General features: G+C 42.5%; 3 protein-coding genes across 8 annotated transcripts in view; 1 reads left to right on the plus strand and 2 right to left on the minus strand.

Moving 5' to 3' along the window:
- Nucleotides 1-628, minus strand: part of DLG2 (discs large MAGUK scaffold protein 2) — a 999,439-nt gene extending 998,811 nt beyond the window's left edge. Inside the window, exon 1 of the mRNA XM_064505171.1 lies at nt 433-628. The gene's annotated coding sequence lies outside the window, so the exon portion shown is untranslated. The remainder of the gene's footprint in view (nt 1-432) is intronic.
- TMEM126A (transmembrane protein 126A) lies at nt 61-14,307 on the plus strand. Of its 4 annotated transcripts, XR_003259639.2 has the most exons (7): nt 671-787; nt 946-1,070; nt 5,993-6,186; nt 6,806-6,920; nt 8,072-8,310; nt 10,877-10,956; nt 11,552-14,307. XR_003259639.2 is itself a non-coding variant. In XM_026103331.2 (6 exons), exons 2-5 carry the CDS (start codon nt 955-957, stop codon nt 8,274-8,276), a joined length of 630 nt encoding a protein of 209 aa, XP_025959116.1. In that variant the 5' UTR covers nt 671-787; nt 946-954; the 3' UTR covers nt 8,277-8,310; nt 10,877-11,519. The 4 variants fall into 4 exon arrangements, 3 of the variants coding, with proteins under 3 accessions (XP_025959118.1, XP_025959116.1, XP_025959115.1); XM_026103331.2 differs by lacking the exon at nt 11,552-14,307 and having other exon boundaries at nt 10,877-11,519; XM_026103333.2 differs by lacking the exons at nt 671-787; nt 10,877-10,956; nt 11,552-14,307 and adding an exon at nt 61-188 and having other exon boundaries at nt 8,072-8,341.
- On the minus strand, nt 13,363-17,469 carry CREBZF (CREB/ATF bZIP transcription factor). 3 transcript variants are annotated; one of them, XR_010387334.1, is made up of 3 exons: nt 16,443-17,469; nt 15,773-15,850; nt 13,363-14,405 (listed from the first exon to the last, which is right to left on the minus strand). XR_010387334.1 is itself a non-coding variant. In XM_026103355.2 (3 exons), exons 1-2 carry the CDS (start codon nt 17,393-17,395, stop codon nt 15,802-15,804), a joined length of 927 nt encoding a protein of 308 aa, XP_025959140.2. In that variant the 5' UTR covers nt 17,396-17,469; the 3' UTR covers nt 13,363-14,405; nt 15,773-15,801. The 3 variants fall into 3 exon arrangements, 1 of the variants encoding a protein (XP_025959140.2); XM_026103355.2 differs by having other exon boundaries at nt 16,518-17,469; XR_010387333.1 differs by having other exon boundaries at nt 13,363-15,850.
- Nucleotides 17,470-18,872: the final 1,403 nt, after the last annotated feature.

Consider the following 18,872-nt stretch of genomic DNA (forward strand, 5'->3'; position numbering starts at 1 on the left):
GGCTCCGCGCCGCGTCCTCTTCTGCGGGCGACGGCAGCGGCATCGCCGCGCAGGGGGGGCGGCCCTGCCGCGCTGCTCAACGCTGGCCACCGCGCTGCGCCTCTGCCTCTGCCTCTGCCTCCCCTCCCGCCCGGCCGCTCCCGCGCCGCGGGGCTGCTGGCGCTTCCCGAGGCGGGACGAGGCTGCAGGTGAGCGGCGGGAGCGCCGAGGAGGAAGGGCAGCGCCCCCCGGGGGGCAGCATGAGCGGAGGGGCTGAGGGGGGAGAAGGGGCGAAGGCAGCCGCACCCGGCGGGAGGGAGGCGGCCGGATCGGGGCAGCACAAAGGCGCTGGCGGAGGGCGCAAGGCAGGGCCGGGACTGAGGGCAGAGGGGCGGGAAGGGGCCCGCGGCGGCGGCCGGCCGGGGTGAGGGGGAGGGAGGGTCAGCGGGTTACCCCGAGGGCTGAGCCTCCCCCCATCGAAGGCTCCTCGCTCCGCTAGGGGGAGTCCCCGCGTCCCGGCCGCCGGCTGCGCGATCGCCGCTCAGCGCCGTCGCCATGGAGGGGCCGCCGCCACCGCCGCCATCCGCCTCCCCTAGCAACCAGCACCGGGGCCGGGCGCTGACCCGCCGCTCGCAGCCAATCGGGAGCCGCCGTGCTGCGCCGCCGGGGAAGGCCCAATCAAAGGCGCCCTCTGAAGGCCTGGGTCATGTGGGCGGGCTAAGATGGTGGCCCCCGCGGAGGGCGCGTGAGGTGGGAGGGGCCATGTTGTAGGCTCGGCGGGAGCGGCGGGGCCTTTGGGGCCTGCTCGGTAAGGGGGGGGGGGGGAGGCTGTCGGCGGGGAAGGTGGTGTGAAAAACAGCAGGAGCGTTGGGATTGCATAGTGCCGAAAGAATATAAAGGTTTGTTTGATACATACTGTGCTGTCTAACTTTGGTTACGTTTGTTTGTTTGTTCCTTGTGATCCAGGACTTCAAGATGGCAGGAAGGGAGCTTCTTGAGCTAAATTCTCCGCAGCAAAGTCTGCGTTTGGAAAAATTTAAGCGGATGGAAATCATGCTGAAGCTGTTTGATGGGCTTCCCAAAGAAGATCAGTAAGTGCTGGTAAAATACATGAAGATAAGAGCATCAGACACTTTAGGTCTTACAGAGGCTTTTCTCACCCCTTGCTCTTGTATTGCAAGTCTTCCGTGGAGTTACAAAAACACTGAATTGCAAAGATGTTTATTACTGACCAGACCATAAAACTTGCTGGGCGTTTCTAAATGCGGTTAGCTCCCTGTTACCTGTGGTCCTGCTCCGCTGCTTTCTGGCATGTGCTCCCCAATGCTTAAGCTTCTGGGATGGCTGATCGGCCTAACTGGCTCTGAGCATTGGTACAGTCCTGCACTAGAGCTAATAAATATTCCAGGGAACTGCAGTGTTGGAGAGAATAAGGCAGATACCTGTGTGGTTCTGCAGGAGTCACGTTGTGTCCAGCATCGCCGGGTAAGCATGGAGCTACCAGTTTCTGCATCTCATTCTACAGCACTCCCCCGTTTCAGGACTGTGATGCTGAGGTATCCGGGTGGTGGTGTAAGAGTCAGCCGGAGTCCAGCGGGCTTGTTAGCAGAGGATCTGTGCTGCACAAAAACAGCTAAATGCCTTCCAGTGCCTCACAAACAGCATTTCTGTGTTAAGTGATACTGCATGTGAGTGCAGAACCATACTGGACCTGAGCTGGTTGTGTGAGGAGCTGGGGTAAGATGCGCATCTGCACCTTGGATAGATTTTGCATGAATGATTTAGTTATAGGAAGTGTTTTTTTAGTAGGACCAAATTGCTAGATAAGCAAACTACAGATAGTAACAAAGGGCCTTCCCACACAGGTGGAAAAGAGCAGAACACCTTTATCCTGCGCATTACAGTCAGTGATGCAGCTCTGTGTAAGCTCTGCTGGGCTTGCATTCGGTTTGTAACACTTCTCCTTCCCCAGGACATCCAGGGAGCTGAGGGGGAGGCAGACGCCTTAGTGGTGATGTGGTAGCATCTTGATAGGTAGAACCTGTCATATGTAGGGTCTGGAGAGCCTGGGAGAGAAATAGCTGCCAGACGTATAGGCCTTTATTTGAAACTGCCCTGGCAGGACATACAGTTTGTATAGCCAGAAGGGAGGTCACCAATGGCTGGGAGGAAAGAGGAAGCATACTGGAGTCAAAGTTATCAAGCTGTTGTTCATTCTTATTCACCAGAGCTCTTTTTAAAACAAGGGAGCTAGTATTAAAACAAAACAAAACACCACCCTCACTTTCTTTATTGCAGTGTAGCAGTTCTACAGGTCAGTGAGCCTGACTAGATTCTGTTGGTTTTGGGTGCATTAATGTGCTCTATTTTGGATTCTCAAATATACTGCAAAATTTTAATCTCAGACCTCCACATTTGTATATGTACACGTGCATTCCACAGCCTGTGACTGTAAATGTGCCATTAGAATAAAATGGCTGGGTTGCAGAAACTACTCTGGGGGGACACTCAATGAATGAAACCCAGTGCTGTTAAGACACTGTCCTGAAGGCAGATAGGCCTTTTTTTTTTTTTTTTTTTGACTCCTAAATAAGAGCAAGAGAGATGTTTGACCAGCCAAGTTCTTTTGCTGTATAGCATCTTAATTAAATTGTTAGTAGCTTATCTTCCTGTCTGAAAATCTGGTATGTATGAAGAATTAAAGTCTTTTTCTATTCAGAATAAGAAGTAATTGATACCATTGATGTCAGATGCTTTTAATGTTCAAGTTTTTGCAGAAAAAGCAGCTAAATCTCTGAAGTCTTTTTTTTTCATATAGTTTGTCAATGATTAATATTACTTTAAGCATTAGAATGTGAAAGCGTGTTATAAGTAGGTCGATTTTAAAAATCATTTATTTTAATTGCTGAATGCTTTAGAGATTGTCATGTTTGATTTGCAAATAAATACGACATTTGGTCTAGGATACACTTTGTGAGCGGTTAAGCATTTTATTGTCTGCAGGGCTTTAGCCGTAAATCCAACTTATGACGTATTTTGACAACACACTTTTAACATAATAATATTGGCACAGCTTCAGAATCAGAGTGCCTTCCTGTTAATTGCTTGCCTGGCAATAGTTCCTATTCTGGGAATGTTAGATTTGTGGAAATCAAACATTAAAGCAAAGAGTTGTTTCCACTAATCAACTGAATGTGCCAGGTATAATGCTAAAGATAAGAATGGACAACTTCCTTCTGTAAGACAAATGAAATAAATCATGAACTGCTAATCGGGCTTGTAAAATGGGCACACTTTCTCATTCCCTCTCTTGCTTTAGCTACTGTGATGGAATGTACTCCAGTGAGAACTGTTTGTCAAAATAATAAATCCTGACTATCTCTGACCAGACTGTATTCTGTTCTGCTATCCAAGTATTATAGATTTCAGCATGAGCATCTGCTCTAAACTGCTTAAAAACATGTAATCAATATCAGAATTCAGACCCTCTTATCAGGGGGAAAATAGAAGCTCTGGTTCTGTAAACTAATATGTTGGACTTTTGTAGCCCTTAACTAGCATAACTTCTAGCAAGGCAGGACCTTATATTCATGTGTTCTGTGCAGTGCAAGAAATCCTCTCGGCCCTTTCGGCTACTGAACCATTAGAGATGATCTGCTAGCAGCTGCAGAGGTCTTTATTGAAAGATCTCTGTTACCATAGTTGTCCCACCTGATCTGTTCCATAAGCTCTTCTTTTGAAACCAAATCTATACTTTTGGGTAAGAAGGCTGATTACTGGAGCTAGCTGGGATTTGGTGATGTTTTAATTCTTTTTGAGAAAGATGGTGATTAGGGGATATAATTTCATAAAATTTCCATTAGTCTTAGCAAAAAATCATGTAGAAAAGGCTTTGCAGATCCAAGAATGAAGTTCTCACCGATGTGTATCAGTGTAACCTGTAACTGGGTGGTTACTTCAAATGTGAGAGACCCAACCTCAAGTTCCCAGGTAGTTTGTATAAATTTATGCTCTTTCTAGGATAGAGAAAATACCAAAGAATTTTTACAAAATGAAACTGATACTCTTCTGATATGAAAAGAATAACAAGCAGTTCATACATGTGAAAGACGCAGCCAGAGACTTGAAAGACTGATCTTCTAGCTTGGTGTTCTAAACAGTTGTGCAGAACACGTGCATTCGCATTAAATTCCTGCTTCAGATCCTGTGGGTGTTTTTTTCCCCCACAAACCATTATTGTTTTTTTTCTGTGCAGCACTATAGTAGTAATACTTGCTAAAATAAGGCCTTAACGTCTGAGACTCCGTTGTACTAGATGCTGTACAAATATTTTGAAATCACACCTTAAAGAATCTATTAGAACATGGATACTAACCCAAAGGGGGGTGGAGGAGAGGAAGAAGGCTGGAGATAAGGCTGCCAATGAGGCAGTTACAGAAATGAGCTAATGCACAACTCTGAGTTCAAAAGTCATTCTAGTGATCAGTGTATCTTCTGTTTACACAGTATTTGTTTAACGTAAACTTCGCTGTTGGCTTAGTTTCTAACAATCTTATTTAACTTGCATGTTCATGTTTGTTAAAACTTCTGTCTCTTGGCTTAGTAGTGTCAGAACAGATTGGCTGATGTGGGCAGACAAAAGGAAGATGGAAGAACAATCCGAATTGGAAAAGAGGGCAGAGAGGTTTAATTTTCTCATCATGCGGTTCACTCTAACTTACGTTACATGTGCCCTTCACATGGGTGGGCATACTTGCATTTTGCAGCTAAGACTGCTTCAGCTATTTTTGCCTGTACGTGTTGTCTTTTTATGGTATTTATAATGTAAACTGGAAGGCAAGCACTGCATTTTATCCTTCATACAGACATGAACATATCTGGGGAGAGACCGCAAGGTAAATAACTTCTGTCTGCTCTGTTGATAGAAGTTCAGAGTACTCATGCTCAGCAGAGGTTGAAGAGCCATGACATCAGTTAGTTTGGGGAGGATGTTTTTGCCTGGGGTCACACTCAGCTAGGAATAAAGTGTGTTGGAAACAAACTTTACGCTTTCCTTTTCCACTTGGGTGGCAGCAGTATATCTGTGTGCACACAAGTGCATACGTGCATGTATGCACGCTCTTGTTGTCCTGACTATCCTTTCCTTGTACTCTTCCCCTCTATATCACTGTATTTAAAGTGATGGGATTGATACCCAGCAGCAAGGGGCTATTAAGAGGGGGAAAACTCCCTTTGCTGCCCTCATTTCTCTGTGAAACATAGCAAGGTGCTTAGGAACTTTATCTCTACCTTGCCTTAGGAGCATTGGGCACAATGGTAGTTGTCAGTCTTTTCCGTTTATACTCATCTGCTATTAGTAGTATAAAGCACTAACGCTGTCCCGGAGCTTAATATAAACACACAAATATGTGAATCAGGATGCAAATTCCATTGCTTCCTGTATGCTTCTGCTTTTTCTGTTTCACTAAAAGTAGTTAAACTCCAGTAACAGGCTGGCTTTGTGTTGGGGCTTGTGAGCTGCCACAGTTTGTGCAGTGTTTATCTTCATTCCCTCAGCCGTAAGGATGACGATTGCAAAGACCCATATGGTTTAAAATAGCAGATATTTCACATTGATATTTCTGCTCTATTTCCACATAAAAGGATATGGACCACTTAATTATGTAAGGAATCTCATCACTGCAGCCCTGAAAACATGAGACTGAATTACATCTACCCTTTCTTGTCACCCCGTTATTTAGCTCTTGCTAATTCTTTCTTGAATTGGGCAGCATTGTAAAGTAGAAGATATTAATGTCACTTCATTTCTGAGGCTTGTGCAACTCAGGCGTATACAAAGGATGCTCTCCTGGTTGCTTTCAAAAGTGGTTATTTCCATTTTGGATCTGCAAGAGAGTCGCATTTGTTACCTCTTATCGTAGAATATTCAGAAATAAATTATAGCATTGAGTAAACCAAACTCTATTATGGTTCTCAATTACTGAAGTTATCTTTCTTTCTTTTATTTTTGCAGGAACCTTTTTAATCATGGAGCATACTTCCTTGCAGGAAATTCAAGCTTATGTGGCTTAGCAGCAAATAACTTCTTCAGACGCACCCTAAATATCACAAAGGCTCCCTTTATATCTGCTTTGCCAATGGCCGTTATACCATTTCTATCAACAGCAGCAGTTTATGAAGCTTTTTTGCGTCGGCCTTTATTTTTAGGTAAAATTTTGTTATTCATTGTTTTTAAAGGGCTTTGCTTTCTCTATGTGATTTAACACTAGAGGATGTTTTCCTCCTGGAACAGCAGTGATCTTTGCTTTCTCTATGTGATTTAACACTAGAGGATGTTTTCCTCCTGGAACAGCAGTGATCTTAAACTGTTCTTCAAACCCTGCAAAGCAAGGTTTTCAAGATAACAACAGTTCCATCTAGTGCATTGGGCAACAGTGATTTCTTTAAGTTGCAAGTGGGAAAGAAGGTGTGTGTGTGTGTGTGTGTGTGTGTGTGTATCTATATATATATATCTGTATATGTGTGTGTATGTATATTAAAATGCCGGTTTTTCTGTGATATGCATCACTGATACTTCCAGCATTTTTCACCTGAGAAGTCTGTATGATTTTATTCAAAGGTCAATTATAGAGCAATAACTTCCTTATGAATTGGAATGACAGTCATTTTTTGCAAAAGATAAAGCCCTTTTTGAAATTTCCTGAATGCCTGTTCAGCATGGTCATTTCTGCCAAGTGCCTGTTTCCACATTGTTATGTGCAGCTTAAGGCTGATGTTTAGGAACTATGTGGATATTGACAATGAAATGTTTCGTTTTGTTGTGCAGGTGACCTAAACTGTGAGGTCTGTGCTGTGGTCAGAGGAGGATTAATAGGGGCTGTTGTGGGTGGTCTCTATCCTTTTCTTTTGGCCCTTCCTGTGAATGCAAGCCTTGCAGCCAGGTATGTCTTATTCACTTACAGTGAGCGAAATGGATTTATTTCGTCAAATCTTGGTTTTCAGTTTCAATTCTGCAGATTTTCATCCGGTGCACACCTATCTTATAGGCACTTAGTACATGGAAGGGGATTTTCATTAAAATGACTCATCTAATTACAGAGCAAAGTTCATAAAAGCTATGCTGACAAGCAAGCGTCTGAAGTGAAGTGAAATTTGCAAACTGAGGCACACTGTAGAGCAGGTGTGTTCAGCTGGAACCTTACAGCCTACCCATGATGCACACGGATGTGTTAAATTTTAACTACCATCCTTGAAAGTGGGGAAGATTGCTGCTTAAGTGCTCTTTGGCTGGACAGCTGAGAAACACTCTGGGTTCGGAGCAGCACCCTAATTCTATGGAAGGTGTAATTTTGCAGATTCGGTCAGGGCACAGCAAAGGAAGGTTAGAGTTGGTCCCAGTAGGTGATCAGCTGCATTGCAGGAGGTATTTTGTAGAATTTATCCAGAGAGGGAATTCAAAATGTCCATGTGGTCTTACAGTCAAAATTTTAAGTATAAAATAGTATTTAGTGTCACGTAGCATACTTGCAGGTATACTTACAGTGAAACAATAACATATTTACAAATGTATGGCTCGCTCTTTATTTTTGGCTCAATATCTGAAGGGCTAGTCACACACTTCCTGTAAAAGAAATTCAGTTTGTCTAACAATTAAAAAAATGTATTTAAAATGTTTTAAATAGCAGATTGACCATAAGGTAGAAGTAAATATTGATGAACCATGAGACCATTGCCTAATAAACAGAATGGTGACTGAGAGCTATACTAACTGCACTTCTGTGACTCCAGACAAACATCTCCATTTCTGTTATCCCACTTCCCAAATACGTTTTCTCTAAAGTATTCAGAGGAATAACTTGTGAGGTACTTCATCAGTGTAGTAGTTTAATGTCGTGGAGAATAAGAACTGACATAAGTTCAGGTTGTCTTTCCAAAGTGCTGTAACAGTAATGGATCCCAGTACCACCACCTAAATTTAACTTGGGAGAAGAGAGTGAGTATCTACTATAATAATTTCTAATTACTTTAATGTAAAATACTGATGTTTAAATGGATAAAACAGCAAGTTCTTACCACTGTTTATGTTGTTTAGGTATTCTTCAGCTCCCTTGCCAGGGAAAGAGAATCTATTACGCTTCTGGCACAGAGCTTCTCAACCTGTCTTTAAAAAGATGAGTTTTGGTATACTTATACAGGTTCTAACTGGAATTTACCTTGCCACTAAACATCATGGAATATATCTCAAAATGCTGCAGCAGATAAAACCTAGCAGGGATCGTGAAGAGTTGGAAGCCTGAAGTTGACCAAAAATTTCCCAGTTGCCTTGGAGAGGTAACCATAATAAACAAAGAAATAAGTTGTTGCTTGCTGCCTTTTTTTTACTAGAAAGACAGAATTAAGACTCCACATTAACATTCTTTTCAGCTCTAAACTTAAATGCAAATTAAGTTTTTTACTATGTCCTGCTTAGTATATACAACTTAATAATAGATTTATAAGGACAGGTGTTTTTCTTTGGAAATGGAAAAAAGTAGTCTATTTAAAGTGATGCTGCATCTTCTAGAAGCTGTAAATGAGGATTACTGAAAAAGTGTATTTCTCAACATATTACAAACCACAATAACTTGTAAAAAAAAAAAAAAAAAAAAGCAGATTCAGTTAAGGTTTTTCTAGAGATTACTCAGAATCTGAATATTTTCTCCCTGAGCTTTCCCCCATTCTACTAGCTTCTAGTTTTCTTCATGCTCTGACCATGAAATTACCCTGCTTAGGCTGTTTTAGGGGACCCACTTACACACTGTTGGAAACACTGTTACCACAGAGCAGTCAGAAATGATCCTTATATGTCAATGACTTCCCAGCTAGGAAGAGGTAGTAAGGTTTGGACAAATTCTGGATGAAGCTTATCTGATATGCACAAATTACTGCTGACTAGGAGAAGCAGTTTTTGATATCATTCTTATATAATTGTGCAAGTAGTTATACTGTTAAGAATATTAAACAAGCACACGCTTGCCTAAAGCTTCCCTCTTGACCGCACTGAGCGAGCCCACAGGCTTTAGTGTACATCTTCAAAACTTAACTAATGCTCATATGAGGCACATAGACCAATCAGGCTGTGCATCTTGAGATAGCAGTTAGCCATTGTTTTGAATTCCTTAAGTGTTTACCTGGAACACTTCAATGACTTATTTTTGTGGTTAAGGTTACAGCATTGAAACTGTTGCTTTGTAATAGTAGTTTATTACTTCATCAGGTGAGTGAATGGAGGAAACTAAAACCGTAGGAGAATGCTGAAGTACTAACATTGGCCACATTTATATATATGATCAATTTTTTTAATTATCAGTAATCGTAAAATCTTTTTTAAAACTTGCCTACAGAAGTGCAAATACTAGAGCAAGATTTTGTGGAATTAAGAAATACATATGTTGAAATAAAGTAAGCCATTAGAGCTAGATAACTTCAGATTAAGCATTTGGCTTTTGCAGTATATTTTTTTTTGCCATGGAGTAAGGAAACAGGTAAGATACAGAAATTTTTTACAGAGAAAAATGTCATAACTTGTTTCCAGTATTATAATTTGGAAGTTTTGATATCTTACAGTTATCTTAATATCTTGTTTTATCTTGTTTTGATGTCTTACAATCATCTTAAAATTAAGGCTGCAACAAAACAGGTTGAGAGGATCTCAGTACTGATGTTCAAGTCTTTAATGAACAGATAACATCTTCTTAATTTGAAAAGAGTTAGCACATAAATTTATATCAAGCAGCAAATAAAGTCTAGCCAGAACAAACTTTGTCCTTGCAGCCAGTTTCACTCGAAATTAGTCTTTTCCTGAAGCAACAGATTGTGTTCAGAGGCCTCAGGCGGCTGGTGCTGCTACTGTCATGTTCATCTCAGTCTCTTCTAGTTTGGACCATTAATCTTGAGAGTACTTCATTTGTGAGTCAGACATGGTTTCATATTGACAATTGTATGATCTAGAGCAATATAAATGTCTAATGCAGTATGAAAATTAGCAGGCTTCAGTGTACTCTGCAGTTTGAGAACTAAATCAGGATTTTTTCCAATGAAGCAATCATCTCAAGTAAGCTGATGCATGGTCTTCACTATGAAATTTGTATGATTACTAGTCAGCACACCTCCATAAAATTCTAGTATCCCCAGAGATGCATGTGATAATATGTATTAATGAAAAGGAAGAATTCAGCACTAAGACCTTTAAATGGCTTTGAAAATCTGTGCTATGGTACTGCTGAAAAACATGCTAAAAGAGTTTAATCATGTTTATCTACTTTTTCCTGACAGACTTGTTGTTATAGCAGGGAAATCATGCTCTATAACTAGTCAAAGCCTGATTTGTACATGGAATTAGCAAAATGAGACTATATGCATAAGTGCTGTTATGCATAATTAGTTTAGCTTTCCTTAATCCAAAGTATTGCAGTGCCATGGTGTTGTGATACCAGACTGCATCTAAACACCTGTCTGGGCCTTATGTCCCCCCCCCCCCGTTGTACAAATTCTCATGGAGCAAGTATTTGACGAGACAGTGAAGTATGCTGTCTCCAGGAAAAGTCATATCATCAGACTTTAACCAACAGAATCACTTACCTTTGGTAATAAAAAAACTTAAAACACTAAAGCTATTACTTTGCAATAGTATCTCTAAGAACAAAAATGAACAGTTTGGTTAATATGAGTATTCAACAAAATATAGCTAAGTCATTAAAAAATAACAGCTAGAGTGTTTTTACAGATTATTATTTTCAAAACCATCTTCCATTCCATGTGCTATTTTTGGTATCAATTCAAGTGATAATTATTCTCTGAGTAGTCAAAAATGCAAGCTGTGATATTTAATGATCTGATTCAAACTGCTTTTTTTTAGATCTTAAGTTCTTGAAAAGGGTGAAAGGTTGAGAAGTTTGCATGTAACAGGAAGAAATTCACATTCCTCAGCATCTCTGAGTAAGTTGCAAAGACCAATATTTACTTCCAGCAGAACTGATGAATACACAAGCTGCAAGTATTTTTTTTTTAGGTCATGGCACAGGCCAGTTACAATCCTTAGGAAAGGTGCTTATAATCAAGTCAGCAAAGGGTTTGTGGGTTTTTTTTTTTTTTTAAGGAAACATTTCAATTGTACTCCCTGTGTACTTTCACTTAAACCACAGGGGAAAAGTTCTCAAAACTAAGTTAAGGAAAAAAAAGTGAAAGCGTTTCAAAATTTACCGGGGCAAGATGCTGTCAGTAAGTTCCAGCAGGCGTGCATGCATATGAAGCAGTGCTTTCACTGAGGTTTGCAAAAGTACTTTTTCAACTCTATTTCATGGACTGGATACACCATACTTTGTTTTACAACTCTGAAGAAGTCAAAAAACAAGCTTTTACCAGTTCTTGGCCTCCCGCCAGCTCTTAACAAACTCGTTGCAAACACTGCCTCCCTGTTTGAAAATCTCTGGGTTACAACAGATTTTAGTTGTATCCTTTCTTCTACTGTTATAGCAGAAATAAACTAGTCACAGACTATACATCAGAGTAATGGCTTTTATTGCACTCCTAGGAGAATGCATGTGTGGACTTTGACTACTAGAAGTCTGAACTACTTCTGAAAGGATGCCGAGAGACTGGCTATAGGCAAGAATCAAAATATACTTTAAAAAGCACCAGTTCTATCTTCTATTACATGTTCCATTCTGGTCATGAATCTCAACATTACAGAGCACATACCTCTGCACATCATAATAAAGAATAACGCATTCTTACAAGTCCCCTGCACAACTCCCTCCTGTTTTTTCTCCCCCTCAAGTCCCACTCCTGGCATGTTCCTGCCAAGTAGAGGCAAAATTACCTAACCAAATCTTCATCTCATATTTCATTTAAACAGGGTGAAAAATATCTAAAAGCACCTTTCATCTATCTGCATGCAGTTGTACAAAAGGTTTTCTTTGAACACAGAGGCCACTTGAATATCCATCATACCTAATATATACTTGAGACATTTACAGTCTAACAGCAAATATAACACTATAAAGAGTATTGTTGATTCTAGCAGAGAAATCTTTTAACTACAAACTTTTGAGAATACTAAGTTCTTAAAAAAAAGTAAATGTTACAAAAGGCCTTTTGTATTTTACAAAAGCTCTCAGTGTTTCACAGGGAAAACTTTTTTTTGTCAATTAACATCAGAAATCTGATAACTCAGAAGTGCCAACAGATGCCAAATTTTGTGAAATCGTTTACATTTCTTTTGATACATTTGATATCATCTTTCCAGACAGTTAGAAATTGCAGAAACACTGATTTTTTCCCCTCAGATGCTGCTACTGTTTCAAGAAGAGAGAAAGAAGTTCATTTACAATACTACTAAGATTCACAGTACCAGAATCAAATTTTAAACAACTAATGGAGTACTGAGAATGAAACCTTTTTTATTTAACTACTAAATAGTCTTCAAGGCAGGGTGGAGAAATACTGGAAAATAAAAGTAGTGTAGCCATGCAATTTAACACTGAGAATTTTTGGTTCTGTGATATGTTCAATTTAACAAACTAATTCTGATGCTTAGCAGGGTGTTCTCTACAACTGGAAGCCAAAAAGGAGAACGTGGCCATATTCCTTTGAACTGGTCACAGGCATTTGTTATATTTTTAAGCATTCTTCTTCCTGATGTTTTTTAAGCTACAGACTGCTTTTACTAGAATATTTGAATGTTAGAAAGACAACCACCAACTATTTTAAACTCAACTTTCTGTGAAAGTCTCAAAAAAAGTTTCTTTTTTTGCAGAGAGCAAAGACAATATCATATTGCTCGCTCTAGAGCTTTAAAAATGCTATGTCCTTTCAGAACCCTCAAACCTTTTGTTACAGTCATCCCTACTGTTTAATGTGGAAATAAACTGTAATCTTTAATCAGATTGTTAACAGCATACTGTTAGGTAGGCATTAAAATTAGGAACCTACGAATGGAACAGAAAGGAGGAAGATGCCAATAAAAGATGGAAGTATTTACACAGAAATTCTACTCTTCCATGGTTTATTGATCAAATACATCTACATTAATAAAACATTGAAAAACCACTGTAAAATACAAAGAATGGTGATACTCAGAGAAGTATAACTCCATCTTAAGTTCAAGGAATACTAGGAAAATTTTTTTTTTTTTTTGGTCCTCACCACAAAAGTTAACTTGAAAGACAGATGAGTAAGAACATGATTTCTCTTGGGTACCCTGCTCCATTCTATCTTGCTTTCCAATGTATGACCCACACAGACAGCAGTAAGAGCATTTCTCCCCTTCTGATTCCCATTTTGTGCAATGAAGGAAGGCATTAATGAGAAGAAAAAGATGAAAAAGTATTTGAGCCCATAAACTGAAAGATCAACAAGTCTGATTTTATTACGATATTGTATTCTTATCTGGATGGCACATAATTACAAAGAAACAATTACAATATTTTTTCAAGTATTAAGTTTTGTCATTTCAAGGCTTCCACTTCAAAAAGCTACATTAATAATACACTATACAAATAGTACAGTTGGTTAGCATTTCAAATAACTTCCTCCCCTCTATTTGGTTTAAATATGATTCAGTAGGCACTAGAAATGCCTGCAGCCGCTTACTTTCTTGGGACTTGACCTTCTTGTACCAGTATATCTAATTTTCCATGTCATAAAATCAGCTACTGTCAGACACAGCTCATAGATAGTTTTATGACTAGAGTGATGTGCAGGTTCCTAACAGAGACCAGAACCGAGTGTCTGACTCCTATCACTTAGCAGTGATGCAAAAAGAAAGAATGCATATTTAAGTTAACTTAAAATACACATCTACTCTGAAGTAACGGTAAAAATGCCATTGTAACATCCCGTACCTGTTACATTACTGTTTGTCTTTCAATTAGGCATGTTAAACTTTATAAATAAAGTATGTTTACTAAGTCTGAGCTAGGCAGATTCAACAAAGCTCAGTCCAGCTCAATTATTTCCATTTTTGCATATCAGTTAGTACATGTCTTGATGGTTAACTCAGATTCATGTGGCACTTGTACAACCCATCAATTACAGCAGGGTTACACAATTTAAGACTGAAAGTTTAAACAGTCTTGTTGATGCCACAGAGCTGTAACATAACATACATCCCACCAACTCTTCTGCGCTGGCACTGTACTCTGTGAACAGATGGAATTCTGAATACACTGGAGGAAAACCTGTTTGATAGGATACTGTCTTTCAAAAAAACATCTTGGACGACATTAAATGATCCCAGCATTCAACTTTTTTTTTTTTATTTAAATAAAGACAGCAAAAGCCCTGTTACCTCTTTATTCTCATTTCTTATACTACCTTTTAAAATAAAGCAGGAAATGTGGCCAGCAGCTGGTCCCGTCTCTTCTGCCCCAACACAGCTGAATCCACTTTAGCATAAAGAAAAACAAGGATGCTAAATACACATATACTTTATCACACAGTGATGTTTCACAAAGAAAAATCAAACTCATCTTTTATTGGTGTACACTTCTAAGGGTCTAGTACCAATAAAGCAAAACACGGGGAGAAAATGCTTCCACCTTCTACTCAGCCTTAAACACAAAATTTAAGGCTCTAAGAAATAAGACGTCAATAACATTAACTGCAATATTTTTTAAAGAAGTGAAGTTAATAAATGAAACTGTTTTAAATAAATCTGTTCTTTGTGAAACCTCACTTTACATATTATTATTTTCACAGTCCTTCTTCCCCCAACTGACATACATATAAACAACTTAAACATTATAATACAACTGAAAAAGACAACCCGCTCATCTTTCATGATAGGGAAAAACACTGACTAGTACAAGAAAACACACACTACTGTTTATCAAACTATTTTTCCTCCTATCTCAGTTAATTTTTGAGTATTTTTCAAATCATTAATCTCAAGATACATATTTGTTCATCTCCAAGTTGTGCTTAATTAAAAAAAGTTACAGATTTCTGGATACTGTAAGAGGCAAATTTACGATCTCCACAGTAAAATTAAGCACATGCATATACATGCAATATCTTTAAAATTTAAAGCTATTTTGAAGTAACATAGGAATTTCAGTGTGCATGGGCATAGAGATTACTTATGGTAAGCTAAAGTAATGAGTTACTTTGATGCACTGCATTCTTCAAACCGCAATTCTCATTAGAGTTCCATGCAAAAAAGTGACACTTCTACATTAGGATTCCACTGTACAGATGTAACCAGTATTCAGGTTTTGTTTAATCAGGCAAAATTCTGCATCAGGAATTAAAATGAGCTAGAAAAGGACTTTATAAAGATACCGTGCATCCCTAATACTAGACATAGTATTTTATACCAGTAGGTCACAAACTCGTTTTTTTTCCATTTAAAAAGCAATTTACTTATACTTTTGGGAAATTCCCCAATGATAAAAGACTGTAAACATCACATCGCACTTATTACCATGTTTTCCCCTTTCGCCTCATCAGATATACAGTTTAATAGCAAATTCCCATTTCAAATGGCATCAGCATTTATTTTGTAATTCAAAACATAGCTGATATATTAGCTACTATGCTCATATTAAGAAAAGAGAAAGAGGAAAACAGCTAACGAGAATGATGCGATTAAAATTTTCAGTATTAGTTATCATCCAGAGCTAGGAAGTTTGGCAGAGTAGGCCAAACGGTCCAAGGACCAGAAAAATCATTTCCTAAACCAGTCACTAGAAGAGACTGGAATAAGCAAAGCAAGCTTTCTGTTACCGCATTATGGGAATATATTGATCCTTACCAGGTTGCGAGGTGGAAAACGACTGTTCTTTAACCCCTACACAACGGAGCCTGGCAGGGCAAGCACCTAAAAGAGAAACTGTCAGAGAAGTTTTAATAGTAATGTATAACTGAGATGCAGTACAATTTTATATGCATGCTTTCTTTTGCCGATCATTACTATTAAGTCTGTCCAGTGACGATGTCTTAATGAAGTTTTTGGTTTGGTTTGGTTTTCTAAGCAAGCATTTTCGGCTCCTTGGGATAAGCAGGCTAGACATTATCTGACTCAAGACTGGGTAGACAGTGTTATCTCTACTGGCAACCGTGAAGTGGAACTGAGCACACCTTCATGCATCAGGCCGGCATGAGCTTTTCGCCCAAGTGCTGCGAGTGGGCTCTGGAGGCACCTCTGCGTGTATATGCGCGCATCAGTCTGCACTACAACCATCGCACTGCCGTGCACGGCTCTGCACGACTCTTAGCGCCCAGCAGGCTCAGACCACGACCATCCGCACACCGGATTTACGTGACCTTTAACCAAGGCCGCCATCTGGCTCCCAACGTGCGGTTCGAGAGATTTTATTTTTCTGTTTCGGTACCCTGGCCGTTTAAGCGCCAGGCTCCCCTCCTCCGCGTCTCCCCCGACACCACCCCGTCACCTCTGTATTTTTTTTCTTTTGCCGCCGCACCATCGCCTGCTGCCTCCGCCGCGGCGCGGAGGGAGGGACCCCCACGAGTACTTGCAGCCGGCTACTCGACCCTACATTTTGGAGGAGGCCGCCGCCCGCCGGGCGCACGCGGAGCAGAACTCCACCGACACCTGGTCCCGCTCCACGTGGAGGCAGATGCCGCCGGGGGCCGCCCACTCCTCCGGCGACTCCCTCGCCGCCTCCTCCAGCCGCGGGGGCCGGGAGCTGGGCAGGGCGTAGTCGTGGTCGCTGCTCTCGCCGCCGGGCTGCGGGGGGAGGTGCTGCTGGTGGCGGCGGGGGCCGCCCGCGTCCCTGAAGAGGCTGGTGCCCAGCTGCAGCCCGCCGGCGCGGCCCCCGGCCAGGCGGCTCAGCAGCTGCCCCAGGGCGCTCTGGTTCGCCAGCACGGCCCGCAGGTAGCTGCTCTCCCGCTCCAGCTCCCGCAGGCGGCGGCTCAGGCCGCGGTTGCGGTCGCGCAGCTGCCGGTTCTCGGCGGCCAGGCCCTGCAGGCGGCTCTCCAGCCCCAGCACGTACTGCTTCTTCTTCAGCCGGTTCAGCCGCGCCGCCGCCGCCGCCTTCAGCCGGCTGCCCGCCCCGCCGCTCCGCCGCCGGCCGCGGCCCGCCGCCGGCCGCGCCTCGGGCTCGCCGCAGAAGCAGCCGCTCAGCTCCGCGTCCAGGTCCCAGTCCGGCCGCGCGGCCTCCAGCAGGTCCCCCAGCTCCAGCCCCGGGAACCAGTCCTCCGGCTCCCACACCTCCAGCGGGCCGCCGGGCGCCTCCGCGTCCTTGTCCTCCCCCCGCCGCGGCGGCAGTGGCGGCGGCGCCTGCTGCTTAGCCCGCGCGGGGCCCGGATCCGCTTCCCCGCCGTCCCGCCCGGCGCCGGCGAGCGGCCGCGCGGCGCCGGAGGGGCTCGCGCCGCCCGAGGAGGCCGCCAGCAGCTGCGCGAGGCTGTGGCGCATGGCGGCGGCGGCAGCGGGCCGGGGGCGGCGCGCGGGCGCCTGCGGAGCGCGGCGGCGGCGCGGCCGCGGTGCCTGTCGGGAAGCGGGGGAGGGCGGGGGGCGCCGCGCCACTGCGCCCGCGCGCGGGAAAGCGGCGGCGGTGCCGGCGGCGGCCGTGAGGGGACCGTTAGTGGGGGGAGGGGGCGGCATCCCTCACACGCGCCCGCTGCTGTGCGTTTTCCTCCCCACGGCTCTCCAGCTCATTTCCGCGCGGTCTGCGTGGAGATAATCCTGTTATCCCACCTGCGTCGTGGGCCTGTCCACCAAAAATTAAAAACAAATTGAAAAATAGATGCCTGCCTTATGTAAAAGGGGTGTTAAATGACGAGCGTATGAGCCAGGGTCAAAACAAAAGGCCGTGGTTCTTGAGGCGGCCGGGAGTTGAGCGCTGCAAGGTCTTACACGGGTTTGCGTGGGCCGAGGGAGGGTGTGGAGAAGTGAACAGAAATCTACTGATAGCTACTACTTACTTAGAAACCGTATCTGGTTCAGTAAGCCCTTCTGATGAAAATAGTCTTGAGCTGGGAGATCCCCTGGGCATCTGATTTTGGCCACTCCTTGTTTTGGCTCCAGCGGAGGTTTCGCCTGACTCGGCACAGCTGTTTTGTAGATGCTTAAGACCAACAGGTAACCGGCTAGCTAAAGTGTTGAGTTACCCCAAACTACTCACCCATAGTAAAAACATGGATGGAGAACTCTTGACGCAACTGAATACAGCCTAGACATGGGATACTATTCGAGTTGTCACTTTTTTTGGTTTGTTTTTTGGTAGATTTAGTCTGGGGAGCAGCTGTAAGAGCAGGAGTTGAAACTCAGCAGCCAAAGACCTCCTGCCTGGCTGGGGGAGATGCAGGAGAAAGTGGGAAGCCTCCCCATGCCCTGTGCTGACCTGAAAGGGAAAGATTTTTGTCAAAAGTGCCAGACCAACACCCTTCAGTCTTGTGCGTTACTGCTATTTTCCCTACAGAAAATCCCTAGTGCTCAGTTAAACTGGCAGAACATCTAGAACCTAAACCTGTTTCAAAAACCATCAAACTAACCCAAAACACCTGTCAATTTCTTTTGAACGCAACAGGGATATAAATACTGCTATAATTTTAAATGAGATTAAGATAACTGTAGACATCTATAAGACAACTAGAAAAACTATAGATAAAATCTGTCTCAGCATGAGGTCATTAATTGTATTTTATTGTTTTGACCTGTTTTAGTCCTTTTTTCCTTTCCTTTTTTTGTATTAACTGCAAGTTGCTAAATCACAACTATTTATACCATAGGTGTTTCAAGGTGCAATTTCTTAGCGCCTCAAAGATACCAGTTAATTGCCCAACCTCTTTTGAACTTCAAGGGAGAATCAGACACAGAGACTAAGGATCTGAGCTTTTGTTGTTTGTCTTGGAAAGTAATGCACCTTTGACAGTAAAAACTGAAAATCTAT

This window comes from Dromaius novaehollandiae, chromosome 1, assembly GCF_036370855.1.
Source record: "Dromaius novaehollandiae isolate bDroNov1 chromosome 1, bDroNov1.hap1, whole genome shotgun sequence".
Lineage (NCBI taxonomy): Eukaryota > Metazoa > Chordata > Aves > Casuariiformes > Dromaiidae > Dromaius > Dromaius novaehollandiae.